The 13,793-nt window shown below is 45.4% G+C and overlaps 1 protein-coding gene across 4 annotated transcripts in view; it reads left to right on the top strand.

Moving 5' to 3' along the window:
• The window catches only part of ARHGAP26 (Rho GTPase activating protein 26), a 563,256-nt gene that overhangs the window by 188,487 nt on the left and 360,976 nt on the right, over nt 1-13,793 (top strand). For all 4 annotated transcript variants that reach the window (XM_088838588.1, XM_088838587.1, XM_088838586.1 and 1 more), the window contains exons 2-3: nt 11,524-11,619; nt 13,203-13,264. In XM_088838588.1, coding sequence (XP_088694714.1) covers nt 11,610-11,619; nt 13,203-13,264 — 72 coding nt within the window. In that variant the 5' untranslated portion in view covers nt 11,524-11,609. The remainder of the gene's footprint in view (nt 1-11,523; nt 11,620-13,202; nt 13,265-13,793) is intronic.

Genomic DNA, 13,793 nt, shown 5'->3' with positions numbered 1-13,793 from the left:
CATCCAGTGCTGGTTCTGGCCTTCATTCACAAGCATATGAACTAGCTGATACAAGTCAGAGCAGTAAGGTTGATAAATTTGAATGCTCTATTAAATTTCTCAGCAAATATATGAGGATTTTTGGTTACTTTGGGAAAATAATCTTTGTGGTTTGCAATTCAGCTTTAGTCCTGGGAGCATAAGAAATTAAGAGTTTGGTCTCAGGATCCTCAGAAAGGTTAATTTTAGAGGCTCAAGTTCTGATAGGTTTAGAGGAGAAGGGAGTGAAGAGTTTCAGGAGTGTTGGGCCAGAGAATTAGTATGGGAGAACTGAGGGTATAGAGGTGTAGAGAGCATAGAGGGAAAGGAAGAAGGTGACCCCGGAGACAGAGCCTGAGACAGCCCAGGAAGAGGAGCTGGAAGCTTCAGAAGCCACGTTATATTTCTTCAATCATTTGTTTATCTTAGTTATTTTTAAATCTTATTTTGTAGAAAAGCAATTTGGACTCCTAATAGTGTTTGGAAGCCTCACAATACGAGTCAAAACAGGCGTTTCATTCAGTTTTTGAAAGTTTTGAGCTATGCTTTTTCGTTTGGTTTTAAGAAAAGTTTGGGATTTTAAAAGTTCCTCATAATGGCTTTGATGTTTTAAATTGCCTTTTGTTAGGTATGTCCATTTAGTTAGAAATGTGTGAGGAAGGATTGTGTATTTAAAAAAAAACTGGCTGGAATCCTGGTGTGGGGAATGCCCTCAAAATAGACACATAACTGGGTTCCCATCTCTTAGAATTTTTTCTCTTGAGCAATGAGTAATTTTCAGACAGCCCGTTGTTCAGTCACTAAGTCATGTCTGACTCTTTGTGACATCATTAACTGTAGCATGTCAGGCTTCCCTGTCCTTCATCATCTCCATGAGTTTGCTCAAACTCATGTCCATTGAATCAGTGATGTCATCCAACCATCTCATCCTCTGTCGCCACCTTCTCCTCTTGCCCTGAATCTTTCCTAAACAGCTCAAATAGCCTGCAGGCCTAATACCAGCCAATCCTAAGGGAACAGTCTGGTCCTGGAAGAGCCAGGCTGAAGGCTGCACAGCACAGCTCTAATGACACAGCCTAATTCTGAAGGAATCAAGCCAAAGATATAACACATAGTTCCACTAGAGCAGTTTAGTCCCCGAGGAGTTACATCAAAGGCTTAACAGCACAGTTCCAGTAGAATAGCTCCTGCTTCAAAAGGAATCAGGCCAATGGCTCAAGTGGCACAGGTCCAATGAAGCAGCCCTTGTTCCAAAAATAAATGAATGGAAGACCAACACAGTTTGAATTGTAACAGCCTAGAAATCAGGCTGAAGTGTCAGGTTAGTTCAGTTCAGTTCAGTCGCTCAGTCGTGTCCGACTCTCCGCGACCCCATGAATCACAGCACGCCAGGCCTCCCTGTCCATCACCAACTCCCAGAGTACACTCAAACTCATGTCCACAGAGTCGGTGATGCCATCCAGCCATCTCATTCTCCGTCGTCCCCTTCTCCTCCCGCCCCCAACCCTTCCCAGCATCAGAGACTTTTCCAGTGAGTCAACTCGTCTCATGAGGTGGCCAAAGTATTGGAGTTTCAGCTTTAGCATCAGTCCCTCCAATGAACATCCAGGATTGATCTCCTTTAGAATGGACTGGTTGGATCTCCTTGCAGTATAAGGGACTCTCAAGAGTCTTCTCCAACACCACAGTTCAAAAGCATCGATTCTTCGGCGATCAGCTTTCTTCACAGTCCAACTCTCACATCCATACATGACCACGGGAAAAACCATTGCCTTGACTAGACGGACCTTGGTTGGCAAAGTAATGTCTCTGCTTTTTAATATACTATCAAGGTTGGTCATAACTTTCCTTCCAAGGAGCAAACGTCTTTTGATTTCATGGCTGCAATCAGCATCTGCAGTGATTTTGGAGCCCAAAAAAACAAAGTCTGACACTGTTTCCACTGTTTTTCCATCTATTTCCCATGAAGTGATGGGACCAGATGCCATGATCTTTGTTTTCTGAATGTTGAGCTTCAAGCCAACCTTTTCACTCTCCTCTTTCACTTTCATCAAGAGGCTTTTGAGTTCCTCTTCACTTTCTGCCATAAGGGTAGTGTCATCTGCATATCTGAGGTTATTGATATTTCTCCCAGCAATCTTGATTCCAGCTTGTGCTTCTTCCAGCCCAGTGTTCCTCATGATGTACTCTGCATATAAGTTAAATAAGCAAGGTGACAATATACAGCCTTGACGTACACCTTTTCCTACTTGGAACCAGTCTGTTGTTCCATGTCCAGTTCTAACTGTTGCTTCCTGACCTGCATACAGGTTTCTCAAGAGGCAGGTCAGGTGGTCTGGGATTCCCATCTCTTTCAGAATGTTCCACAGTTTATTGTGATCCACACAGTCAAAGGCTTTGGCATAGTCAATGAAGCAGAAATAGATGTTTTTCTGAAACTCTCTTGCTTTCTCCAGGTTAGTACTTGAATATAATAATAGAATAAGGCCTATCAGAAATAAGACCTAATAACAAAGGATGAGGCCTTAAAATAGATTTCAAGTAAAACCTGGAGAACTTAAAAACACAAAGAGAGCAGAAGCTTGGATTTGGATGGAGAGAGGAGGAAAAACTTAGCCTTAAACCCCAGGGTTGGTGAGAAAAGCAGTGAGCAACAATGGACATTAAGTGGTTACCACATCTGTTTGCTCACCAGCCGTGGAGTCATTGGGGTCTTCTCTGGATCCCTATACAAGCCACCAAAATCTTGACATAAATAGGCTGACAATTACTTCTCCAGCAAAAGTGGGTTTATTCGGAATCACAGAGACTTGCAATTTGGAGTTTACAACCATGGTGAGCTACATGCCAGTCCTAATACAGCAAGGAGGGGAAAAGAAAGCTGGGGGTGGGGGCTGTAGTAAACACAGAATCCATTGGAGGAATTGAGAGTTTAAAGTACAGTGGATTTGCATTGGAAGAGTTGTGGCAGTCTCTCATTGGCCAAGCTTTTGCCAAGCAAGAGGGGGAAGTGTTTTTCTTCTTGAGTTTTGCTAACTTTGTAGGGCATGAGAGCTTGTCCTTCTGGCCTTCTGACTTTATTTTAATTAGAGTTCACTTATGTTCATTAATTTTTGCACATTGTAGATCTCATGCTGAATCACTTAACATAATGGTAATTGATTAGCAAATGTTCATTGAGCACCTACTATGTGATATGCACTGTCATTCAGTTAGTCCTTAATTTCTCATCACTTAAACTCTCAATATTTTTATGAGGTAAAGCTAATTAGTACTTGGGAAATACAGATGTCTTTGTATGAATCATTTGAGTATACAGTTGGCCCTTAAACCATGTGGTTCCACTTGTATGTGAATATTTTTCAGTTGCAAATACTACAGTACTACATGATCTGTGGTTGCTTGAAATCTACAGATGTGGAAGAAATGTGAATATGAAGGGAGAACTGTGAATATGAAGGGACAACTGTAAGTTATATGTGATTGACCCCTATCTTGTTCAAGCGAAAGCTAAAGTTTCTCAGTCGTGTCGGACTCTTTGTGACCCCATGGACTATACAGTCCATGGAATTCTCCAGGCCAGAATACTAGAGTGGGTACCCTTTCCCTTCTCCAGGGGATCTTCCCAACCCAGGGATTGAACCCAGGTCTCCCACATTACAGGCTGATTCTTTACCAGCTGAACCACAAGGGAAGCCCAAGAATACTGGAGTGGGTAGCCTATCCCTTCTCTAGCAGATCTTCCTGACCCAGGAATTGAACCCAGGTCTCCTGCATTGCAGGTGGATTCTTTACCAACTGAGTTATCAAAGAAGCCCCATCCTGTTCAAGGGTCAGCTGTTATTATGTATATGGAATGATGATGCTACTGACCCCTCATAGTTGGACCTGAACTTGGGGGTTTTAGTAAGGAGCAGAGTTTCTTTGAGTTCCTCATGGTCTTGTTGTCTCCAGACTGGGTGGTCTGTGCACCGGTGTCCAGTTTGAGAGCTGTTATGCCATAGGGAGAAAGCCTCTTGACTGTTGTTGCTTGTTCTTGAGTGAAGTGGGATGGAACGTCAGAGTAGAAGTTCCCAAACTAAGTTCTGGGCTGGCCTCTCAGTGAAAGGGTTAATCAGTGTTTAACTTGATCTAGTCTCTCTTCTGTATAAAAATCTGCTTTCCATTTTCTTGGGGATGAAGTTCAAATTCCTTAGCTTGGCATTCAGTTTCTTCCAGAGTTTGATTCAAAGCTCTCTTCCTAATCTTGTATCCTTCAAGCTGAGCTTCTTGCTGTTTCTGGGTAGGTCCTCTGCATTTGCATCTCTTTACTTCCCCTTCCTACTTCTAGAATACTTCTGTGTGCCTCTCTCCCCTGCCCTTCACCTCTTCCCATCTCTAGATATTCAGATAGTACTAAACTTTTAAAGTACACTTCAGATGCCACTTCTTTTTTTTTTTCCCCTGAGGAGCCTCCTCCCATTGCCCCAGCTTAAATAATATCCCTTTTACACTACTGTGGCTATTTTTTTGCCTTAACATGCACTGGTTTAATTTATTAAGTTTGTATACATAAAGTGCATGTGTGCATGATCAGTCTCTCAGTTGTGTCTGACTCTTTGTGACCCCATGGACTATATATATAGCCTGTCAGGCTCCTCTGTCCATGGAATTTTCCAGGCAAGAATACTGGAGCTCGTTGCCATTTCCTTCTCCATGGGATCTTCCTGACACAGGGATTGAACCCATGTCTCTTGTGTCTCCTGTGATGGCAGGTGGATTCTGTACCATAGCGCTGAGTAGACCCTTCTAAATTGTATTCTCCTCAAGAATATGGAATGGATACATGTCATCTTTTTATTTCTTTGAGTACATTGCTGTCAGATTTTCAAATATTTGAGTAAATTAAGCATTATGGTATAATAGTTAAGAATTTGGGCATCAAAGGAACCAGGTGCTTAGACTACCAGTTATTAACTATGTGGTTGTGACAGGTTATTTAACCTCTCTGAATCCATTTACCCATTTGAAAATGGGAGTAATAACACATGCTCAGTACAATGATTGTAGGGATGAAATGATTTAAATTGCTTAGTAGGTACATGTTACACAGTAAAGTATCCAATAACTAATATATTTAAAGTTGTTTTGATTTACATAAAGGTGAGTTTGGATCTTCCACATTTTCCTTGAAGGATCTTTTCATGTAAATGGAATTAGAAACTGCATCTGGAAAAGGTTGACACACCTTTCTTTGTTCTGTTTGATTTCATTTTAAAAATCAACCCTGAAAATTTCATTAGCTTTAGTGCTCTGGTTGGAAAAACAAATTCTCCAGAGTCAGTGCTGGCTATGGCCTCAGTTTTAGGGAAAATGGCCTTAGGAAAAACATGCAGATGTGTATTCAGAATGCACATTGTGAGCTGTGTTGTGACTGATGTGGTTGGTGGGCATGTCATCATCTGGAGAGGTGAGAGGTTTTCCGAGTCTTCTCCAGCCATGTTTGAAAGAAGGCAGAAGACCCTGGTGGTGACTTCATCCCTCCAACCCTTCCCCTCGATGTCTCAGGCTTGAGTGGATGAGACCAACAGAGGCTCTTGGAATGTATTAGGACAGTTCTTCCCCCATGGAGGCTAGGGCCGCTCTCTCCACTGCTGACTGAGCATCCACTGGACATTTCCCTCCTCTCGCGGCTGTCTTCATCAGTGGGACAGGATGAAGACTGGCCCTGTTGTTTCTCTGTGAGTCTTGGCACACCTTCCCTGACATAGTCACTTTCCATCTAGAAGCTATAGGCAAGACTGCACGTCACAGAAATTAGTCAAATGTATTTGAACATGGTCTGTTTCCTTTTGCCTATGTAATAATATAGAGTTCAGGCTGTAGAAAGGCATTGAACAAGGAGACGTCACTTGCTTTTCTTACAAATTAAGCAATAGAACTCAGTTTAAAATGCCACATGTGACTTGGGGAAATGCCTCTCTCCAAGCACAGTTTTTGGTAGAATGTGTTCTCAGCTTGTCCACATAAGGGGAAAGAGAAAAGAGTCACTGGGAATTCTGCTTTTACCTGTTTTAGCTCCAGGCGTGGGGATGTGCGGGGGCTGAAAAGGGACACCTGGCTGTGACCAACAGTGACCATGTTTGTGACTCATTTTCCTGGTCCCTTAGTATAGAGAAGGTTTTGTTTTATGTGCTTGCTGGCATCTCTTTCTTCAGTTCTGTGGGAATCTTCCTTAATGGACAGCGTCAGGGCAAGTGGCTGTATGTTAATAGTAACCACATTCTTATGTGGTAAGCTCTGACCAGACTTGCATAGTTGGAGAGTTTCACCTAATGTACCAAATCTTTTTTTTCTCTTCACTCATCAAGCATGAACTCGGGACTATCACCTTTGATGAGCGTGGTGAACTATGGAGTGGCCAATTTCCTTTTTCCCTGTGTTCTTTTGGTGACGCCTCTCAACCGGTCACTCTGCTAGGTTCTCAGGATACAGTGGTGAACATGGAAGGAGCACAGTCATCACTCTTAGGAAACTTACCATTCTGGGAGACCCTAATCAGATAATTGTCCGAACGATGTAAAGTTGCTGTGAAGAAGAGATACATAGGATTCTGGGAGTGAAATTGGGGCAGGGTTTGGCCTGATTAGACGAGTCAGGGAAGACTTCTTGGAGGAAGGAACTATTGCACAGAGGGCTGCTGGCAGGAATAGGGCCCATTCCAGAAACTGGCAGAGGCCAGGGCTTCCAGAGCCCACTGGGAGGTGGCGGCCCACACCCTGCAGAAGCTTTTAGGCCTTGTGGGGGGGTGCGGGGGGGGGGGCTTTGGTCTGTGTCCTTAGAGCTCTGGGAAGCCATTGAAGGGTTCTCTGCTGGAGCCGGCATGCTTGGGTGGAGAGCCATTGGAGGGATAAAGTTGGGAGACTAGGAAGGGGCCGTTTCAGTTATCCAGGCAATGAGGGCTTTTGGTTTACAGGTTGCTGGTATTGATGCAGGAGTATGCAGAACTGAAATGCGTAGGAAGCAAAATGGACAGACTTGAGGTGGAGAGCGTTTGCCGTCAAAGATAACATATGGGTGTCTGTCTCTGACTCGTGTGGCATGTTGAATGGTGGTGCCCTTTGCCTAAACAGAAACACAGGAAGGGGCCTGTGTTTGGCTCTTTGGGGAGCCGGTAGGAGAGAAGAGAGATTTCATTTTAAGAGTGTTGAGCTTTACTGAGAGTGGGGCTTCTCAGGAAAAGCTGCAACTTCTCTGGGGCTCGTGTCCTCCTCTCAGCTCTCAATGTCGGTCCTCTTATCTGAAGAATCTGACATTCCACACAAACCAACATGTGTTTCTCTGGCCAAGCAGATCGATGCAACAGGCTTTGAGGGCTGCCTTGTCCAGCCCTGTCTCACACACTCACTGTGCATTGTGATTCAGAATCACTCGTGAATCATTCTAAATGCAGTGTGCTGGGGTGCAGAGAGTAAGTATAACTGGCTTTCAGAGAAGGGAGAGATTAACAAGGCCTGGGACTTTGGTGTTCTTGTACACACAAGAACACCACTTGTAGGCAGCTGAGAGGTTAATCCTGTTGCAAGTGCTTCCCTCGGCCATTGGTCTTTATTAACTGTGACCAGTTTCTAGGTCCAGGGACAGTGACAGAGTAGCAAAGCATTTTAAGCTTAGTTATATCCAGTCTTGCTAACTTTGGAGATCAGATGCACCGACAATAAACATAACTGTGAGGCTGCCTTGAGTTCTTCATTATGTACGCGTTTGTAAGCCTGTGTGTTCATGTGCACGTGTGTGTTGTTTTACCCAAGGAGCAAACGGAAATGGCTTGACTTGTGCTATTACTGGTAAAACGTATAAACTAACTTAAGGAATTAGGGTAAACCTACCTATTTCAGTGAAAGAAAGGATTATACTTGGCTTACTCTCTTGATCTCTGGGAAGTTAGTATCTGCTGTGGCATCTCCAGGAAGAGAAGGGCAATTTCCTTTGGTTCTCGAGTGAGCAGCAGCTTTCAGAGCAGCCTGTCAGGGCCCAGACTTCCAGCTGCTTCCTCGTCCCTTCACTGCCTGGTCTCCCCACTCAGCAGCAGAGCCTACTTACTCTGTAAAGCAGATCCTTGTCCTCCCCAGAGGCTGCCAGTCACGCCTTCCCTCTGCTCTGGCCAGCGTTCTGCCTTTCTAGCAACAGATGTTTCTGAAAAGTAAATATTATTGCCTCTGCTTGGCTCCTTGCTGTGTCTCGCGCTGCCTGAACATGAAACAGTGGGGTTATATGAGCTGGGTGCCACGAAGCTTGGCATGCACCCAGTGCCAACACCAGCCTCCCTGCCTTCTCTCCTCTTATTGAAATGTGTGTATGAGATTCCTGCATGCATCAAAATGAAGACACCAGAAAGAAGTGTCTGTGCAGCTGCATATCCAGAGTGATCACCTACATAAGAGGCCAGCACTCTTTCTGGGTGGCAGTAGCCAAGAAGCAGTGGCTTTTGGGTGTTCTCTTTTTGATGTTCTCTGCATTGTCCAAAGTAACAGAGAGGAGTTGATCTTAATGGGCTGAACCAGTGCAGTGTGCCCCAGGGACCTCAGTTCAGAGGGCTTGGTAGAGTTGCAGATCCACGTCTGAGAGGTCGTGTGCACTTATGTCAGTCCCTTCACATCTTCCACTCTCAGTACAGGTAATCATGCTTCCCTTCCTGGGTCCTGTTACAGGAGGACTAATGTATTAAGGAAGGGTAGCCCAGCCCTGCCTAGAACAGAAGCTGACAGCCTACAGAGCGCTTACCCCGTGTGTCTCAGTGGGTCTCCTGGAAGCCCCACAGCTTAGGTAGGTCTCCTCACCCAGAGGATGATGACTTACATTAGGTGAGATGTTAGAGACTTTATGACTAAACCAGGGTTAGTTACATAGCTGATCAATGATGGAGCTAAAACGTGAATCCAGGAGCGGCGGAGGTTGAGGTGAGGGCCAGGGGCTGGGGAAGGGGTTGACCAGTATGTAGAACCAGGACCCCCTGTAACGCCAGTGGAGAAGGGAGCTTCTCATAGTTGAGCCGGCAGTGCTGTTCCAAAGGCTGGGAGTAGATGCTGAACAAGGAAACAGCAGTGTTCACTGTACCTTTACACGGAGAGTCCTCTCTCAGGCACGTGTCATTCAAGCCCATGGTGAGTTTCTTTTCAGATTCCGGTGACTGGGCTTCTTACTCCACCCAGCTGTCCTTCCTGGCCCACAGCCCAGTACTGACTCCATACCAGGACTCATTACCTAATCTCCCATCCAGGGGACCGGCCTCTTTATCAGCTTTGTGGGGCCCACAGCACTTCGCGGGGTGTGCTGTGTGTCACCACACAGGGAAGTCGGGTCACACTCTGCTTGTAAGCTTATAGGCTCGTTTCTGGTTCCATTGGCCTCCTGAGGAAGGCCCCACACAGGCCTCACTGTGCACCATTAGCCACTGCTCAATCTTCGTTGGCATCACGGCTTTTCAGGTGCCTGTTTGGGAGCTTTTCCAAGTCTGGCTGACTTTTCTCCTTTCTTCTCCCTTGTTGAGAAGAGGGTCCAGCTTGTGTCTTACTTGCCCTATTGGAGAGGCACAGGAGGGTTGCTGAGTGGATAGAGAAGCAGTCCTGTTCTTACTCTTTGCTCAGGCCTTTATCTGTGAATCCCGATCAGAGAAACATTCTGGCAAAGCCTAGACAGTACCACCTGCCCACATTCCATGCACTGCATGAAGAGCTTTGTCTTCTACTTAGAAACATTATTCTTCCTCATTTTCTTCCTGCCTGACTGTTGCCACTCCTGTCCTTCTCCCCGCAGTGTTCTTTCAGATTCATCTGTTTCTTTCTTGACTTGCCAGGGAGTGATGTGTGTTCTTGGGGATAGTCTCAGCCTGGGTTGGCCAATCTTAAGAGATGCCCTGAGAGATTTCTCTGCCAGAATCTTTATACTTTTGGCCAAGAACCATTCCATTAAAGTGACTGAATCAGAGACTGCTGGCCATTGGCTCCTGTGTTCTCCTCTACTCCAAGTGCCTTCCTCTTCTGGTGATGAGTAGAGGGCCTTGAACAAGGCATAGCTAGCTTGGGACCCATGTCATATGAGCTGAGGTTGGGAGGGCAGTCCCAGAGCAGGAGTCCCTGGAAACCATGCAGTGGTCTGAGCCTCAGACCCAAGAATAGCAGGACAGCCCCACCTGGCTCCATTGCTTGGGGTGAACGCTGGGTTTGGCGAGCTCAGGGGGTTGGATTTGTATATAACTCTCCCCACCCCTGCCACACACATATTATTTAGCACGTACTGAGCAGGGTACAGTGCCAAGTACATGGAGAGGAAACAAACAAACCAAGCCAGTAGATGGAAAAAACATGACCCCTAACCTCAAGGGACAAATTTAGGAACTAAAAAAGAAGTGCTGAGTATCATGGATGCTTTTATTCCAAAAGGCTCTGTTGGTCTGTGAAGCTAGAAGCCTCCCTCGCCCCTGACTCCCCCTAGTACCTTATGAAAGCCAGACCTCGCTGCCAGTTATGCCTCATATTTCCCTCCTCTGGGAATTTGAACATAATGCCATTTCCCCTTCAATGAGGGAAACATGTCCGAGGGTAATTTGAATGACTAGCCTAATCTGCAGGAAGGCTGCACATGGAATTAAGTTAAGCACATTTGGGCCGAGCAGCCTTGTCCGTCAGGCCACTTAAAGGTACCTCGGTGGTTTATACCCTTAACAGAAGCTGAGGGTTCCGGAAGGGTCATTGGTTTTTATTACTGTCTTAAATGAAAGCTTGTTTTAAAAATTTGACAAGGGCCTCTGAGAGCTTTCTTTATAGATACCATGTGTGGGATGCGTTTTTTTACCCCAGCTCAGAACATTGCCAGGGCTTTGTTCTCGTGGCAGTGGTGGAACGAGGTCACCCAGGGAACTAACTGGTTCAGGCAGAGCTTTGTCAGGCTGGTGGCTGCTCTCCTCTGAGGGGAGCCCAGAGGGTTCTGAGAACTCAGGCCTTGTGTGTCCTTGAGTCAGAAAAGGAGGTTCGGGTGCTCCTGTGCAGTTCCAAGCCCTTTCTACCAGCTCCCACCTAATGCCTGTTTGTCGTGTGTGTTAGATTGGGGTGCGTATTATTGAGTCTGACATGGGGGCAGCTTCAGTGACCATGTGGTGGGGTCAATGACAGAGCAGGACTGAACAGATCCTAATGTGGGCTCTGACCCTGACATTCTTAGGCAAGTGGATTCCCACCCGTATCAAGTGGAGATGGCAGGACTCGCTGTGTAGCTTGAGGAATTCAGAGAGAGAGGGCCAGACTCGTTAAAGCAAATGTAGCAAAAGTACTGACTTGTGAAGCAAATCAGCTATTTCATGTTATAAACAGTTATTTACTATTTTGAATTTATATTATTTTGTGCTCTGAGGTGGACTCAGGAACAGATCTAGCTGCTTTTTGTAGTAAAAGGACTAAAAAGTGCAGTAAATATGAAAGCAGATTTATTTTAGTAATTCACATTTTTTACTCTTTTTTTTTTTGCTAGATTTGTCTTCAGCGAAGCGGAAATTTGCAGACTCCTTAAATGAATTTAAATTTCAGTGTATAGGAGACGCAGAAACAGATGATGAAATGTGTATAGGTAAGTCACAGCCACATGTAAGAATGTGAAAAGTGTACTGTTCACCACACTTTCATTGTCCTCACTGGGTCTTTCCCCTGGAACAGTGAGTAAGTAAGTGTCATAAATTAAGAAGCAGATATTAAGAGTAGAGCCAGCAGAGTGAAGTGAGGATCAGGGGCCCTGGGGCTCTCTTGGGCTTTTCCTCGGAGTCCTGGAATTGCCTTTCCCGCTCTGGCCTGTAGGAGAACATGGGAAGGTTTGCGGTGGGGCTTCTGTCTCCACCTTCCACTAGCATGCTGCTTCTGGCTGGCTTCATGACGTTCTTTCCCTAATTCCAAACGTGGTACCTTAGGATTAGAGCAAAAGCAGAACATGGGGAGACGGGAGAAGGGCTAGATCAGAGGTCCTAATGCAGACATGTTTTCTTAGACACTCATTTTTTAAAACTGAATTACCGGGTAAATTTAATTGATTTCAAGTTCCAGTTTTTCAGCTTCTTTTAAAATTGGGGAGCCTGAGAAGCCGACCTCTCATTCTGCCCTGGCAGCAGTTGGCTGGGGCTGTGTAGCTGTCGTTGCCTTTGGATGTGGAGAGAAGCTGGATGTCTGCATCATTCACTGCCCCTTGCCTTTTCCTTACCAATAGACTGAGAGCGGAGGTTCCCATTTATTCCCTCACTGCATTGTGTCTCTCTTCACTGTCTCCTGTCCGTCTTCTGTGGGGAACACTGAGCATAGAGGATTTGCAATGTCAAGACACCTGTCTTTGCCAGATCCTAGTCTCTACACCGTATTCTTCCATTGGGCTTATTGGTTGACTCCATTAAGTGAGCAGGAGTTGAGCGAGTTACATTGAATTAAGTCTCCAAATGCTTATGGAGTCCCTGTTGGCTTTCAGAGCATCAGAATCTGGGGATGAGCAGAGGGAATTGGGAGACAGCTGAGAGCAGTGAAAACATATCATTGTTGTAATGCCTGAATATGTGAATGCTTTTCCCTATAATACATGAATGTCTCCAATGTCCTTAGGGCTATTGTGTGCAATGCTTGTTGTGTTTGGAATAATTTCAGTGACGGAGACTGTCTACGTCTGACTGCTACGCTGCCAACTGTGTTGCAATAATAAGGGGCTTGAGGATTCAGAGAGGAGGAACCCAGGGCAGAGAGGTGGCTTCCAATGCCAGCAGCGTTGTTTGTTTAACTCTGGTGCAAAGAAAAGGTTGGGTTCTGACGCAGCCCCACAACAAAGGTTGTGGAGGTTGAATCTTGGGCAGGAAATCCCTGAAATCCTGAGAAGAACTCTACCCCATCCAGCCTGGGAGCTGGCCAGTATCCCGTCAGTCCTGGGTACTCTCAGGAACAGGCAGGCCGTTTCCTTGAAGGAAACCCTTCCCCAGCTTGAGTTCCCTGTGGATTATCCTGCATTTTGGGGTCATCCTTAGTGGTTAGTGATGAAAAGACAAGGGAAGCCTTGGGAAGAGTTGTCTTTAGGCTTCTGCACATGCCAAGGGATTTTAGTCCATAACATGATAGCTGTACCTGGAAGGGTTTCCAAGAGCATTTCACTCTACTTCCACCTCACAACCCCTTTCTCTTTTCCAGCAAGGTCTTTACAGGAGTTTGCCACTGTCCTCAGGAATCTTGAAGATGAACGGATACGAATGGTGAGTGTGGCTGGGTTGCCCTTGGTCATGGACAGTGTGATCAGTGAGGGAGCACAGGGTTTGTTATCAGAAGAATGGGGTTGAGTCCAGGCTCTGCCACTTGAGTGCTCTGGGCTCATGAGCAAATCTTATCTTCTCATTCTTGGTGGGTTTTGAAGCCTTTTGTAAATATCAAAGGTTTACCATGTGTAACTTAGAACCACATACTTACCCTCCTAAAGATTCACCATAAGGTGTGTGTGTGTGTGTGTGTATATATGTATATGTGTGTGTGTGTGTATATATGTATATGTGTGTGTGTGTGTGTGTGTGTGTATATATATGTATATGAAGTATATGACTTAGGGTGAATCTTTTGAATTACTTAACTTTTAGATGAAATAAATCTTTTGAATTTAACTCAGATCCCTTATTGTCAGAATGGGAATGAAAGTGCCCTGCCCTGCTCCCCTTCTCCTCAAGAAGAGGAGCTCTCTTTTGTTAATTCTAAGGCACCTAACACAGTGCCTGCCATGTTGGTAGGCACCCA

Source organism: Moschus berezovskii, chromosome 8, assembly GCF_049115385.1.
Source record: "Moschus berezovskii isolate FMDL1 chromosome 8, NW_MosBer_1.0, whole genome shotgun sequence".
Lineage (NCBI taxonomy): Eukaryota > Metazoa > Chordata > Mammalia > Artiodactyla > Moschidae > Moschus > Moschus berezovskii.
This window is presented reverse-complemented; position numbering and strand designations above follow the sequence as displayed.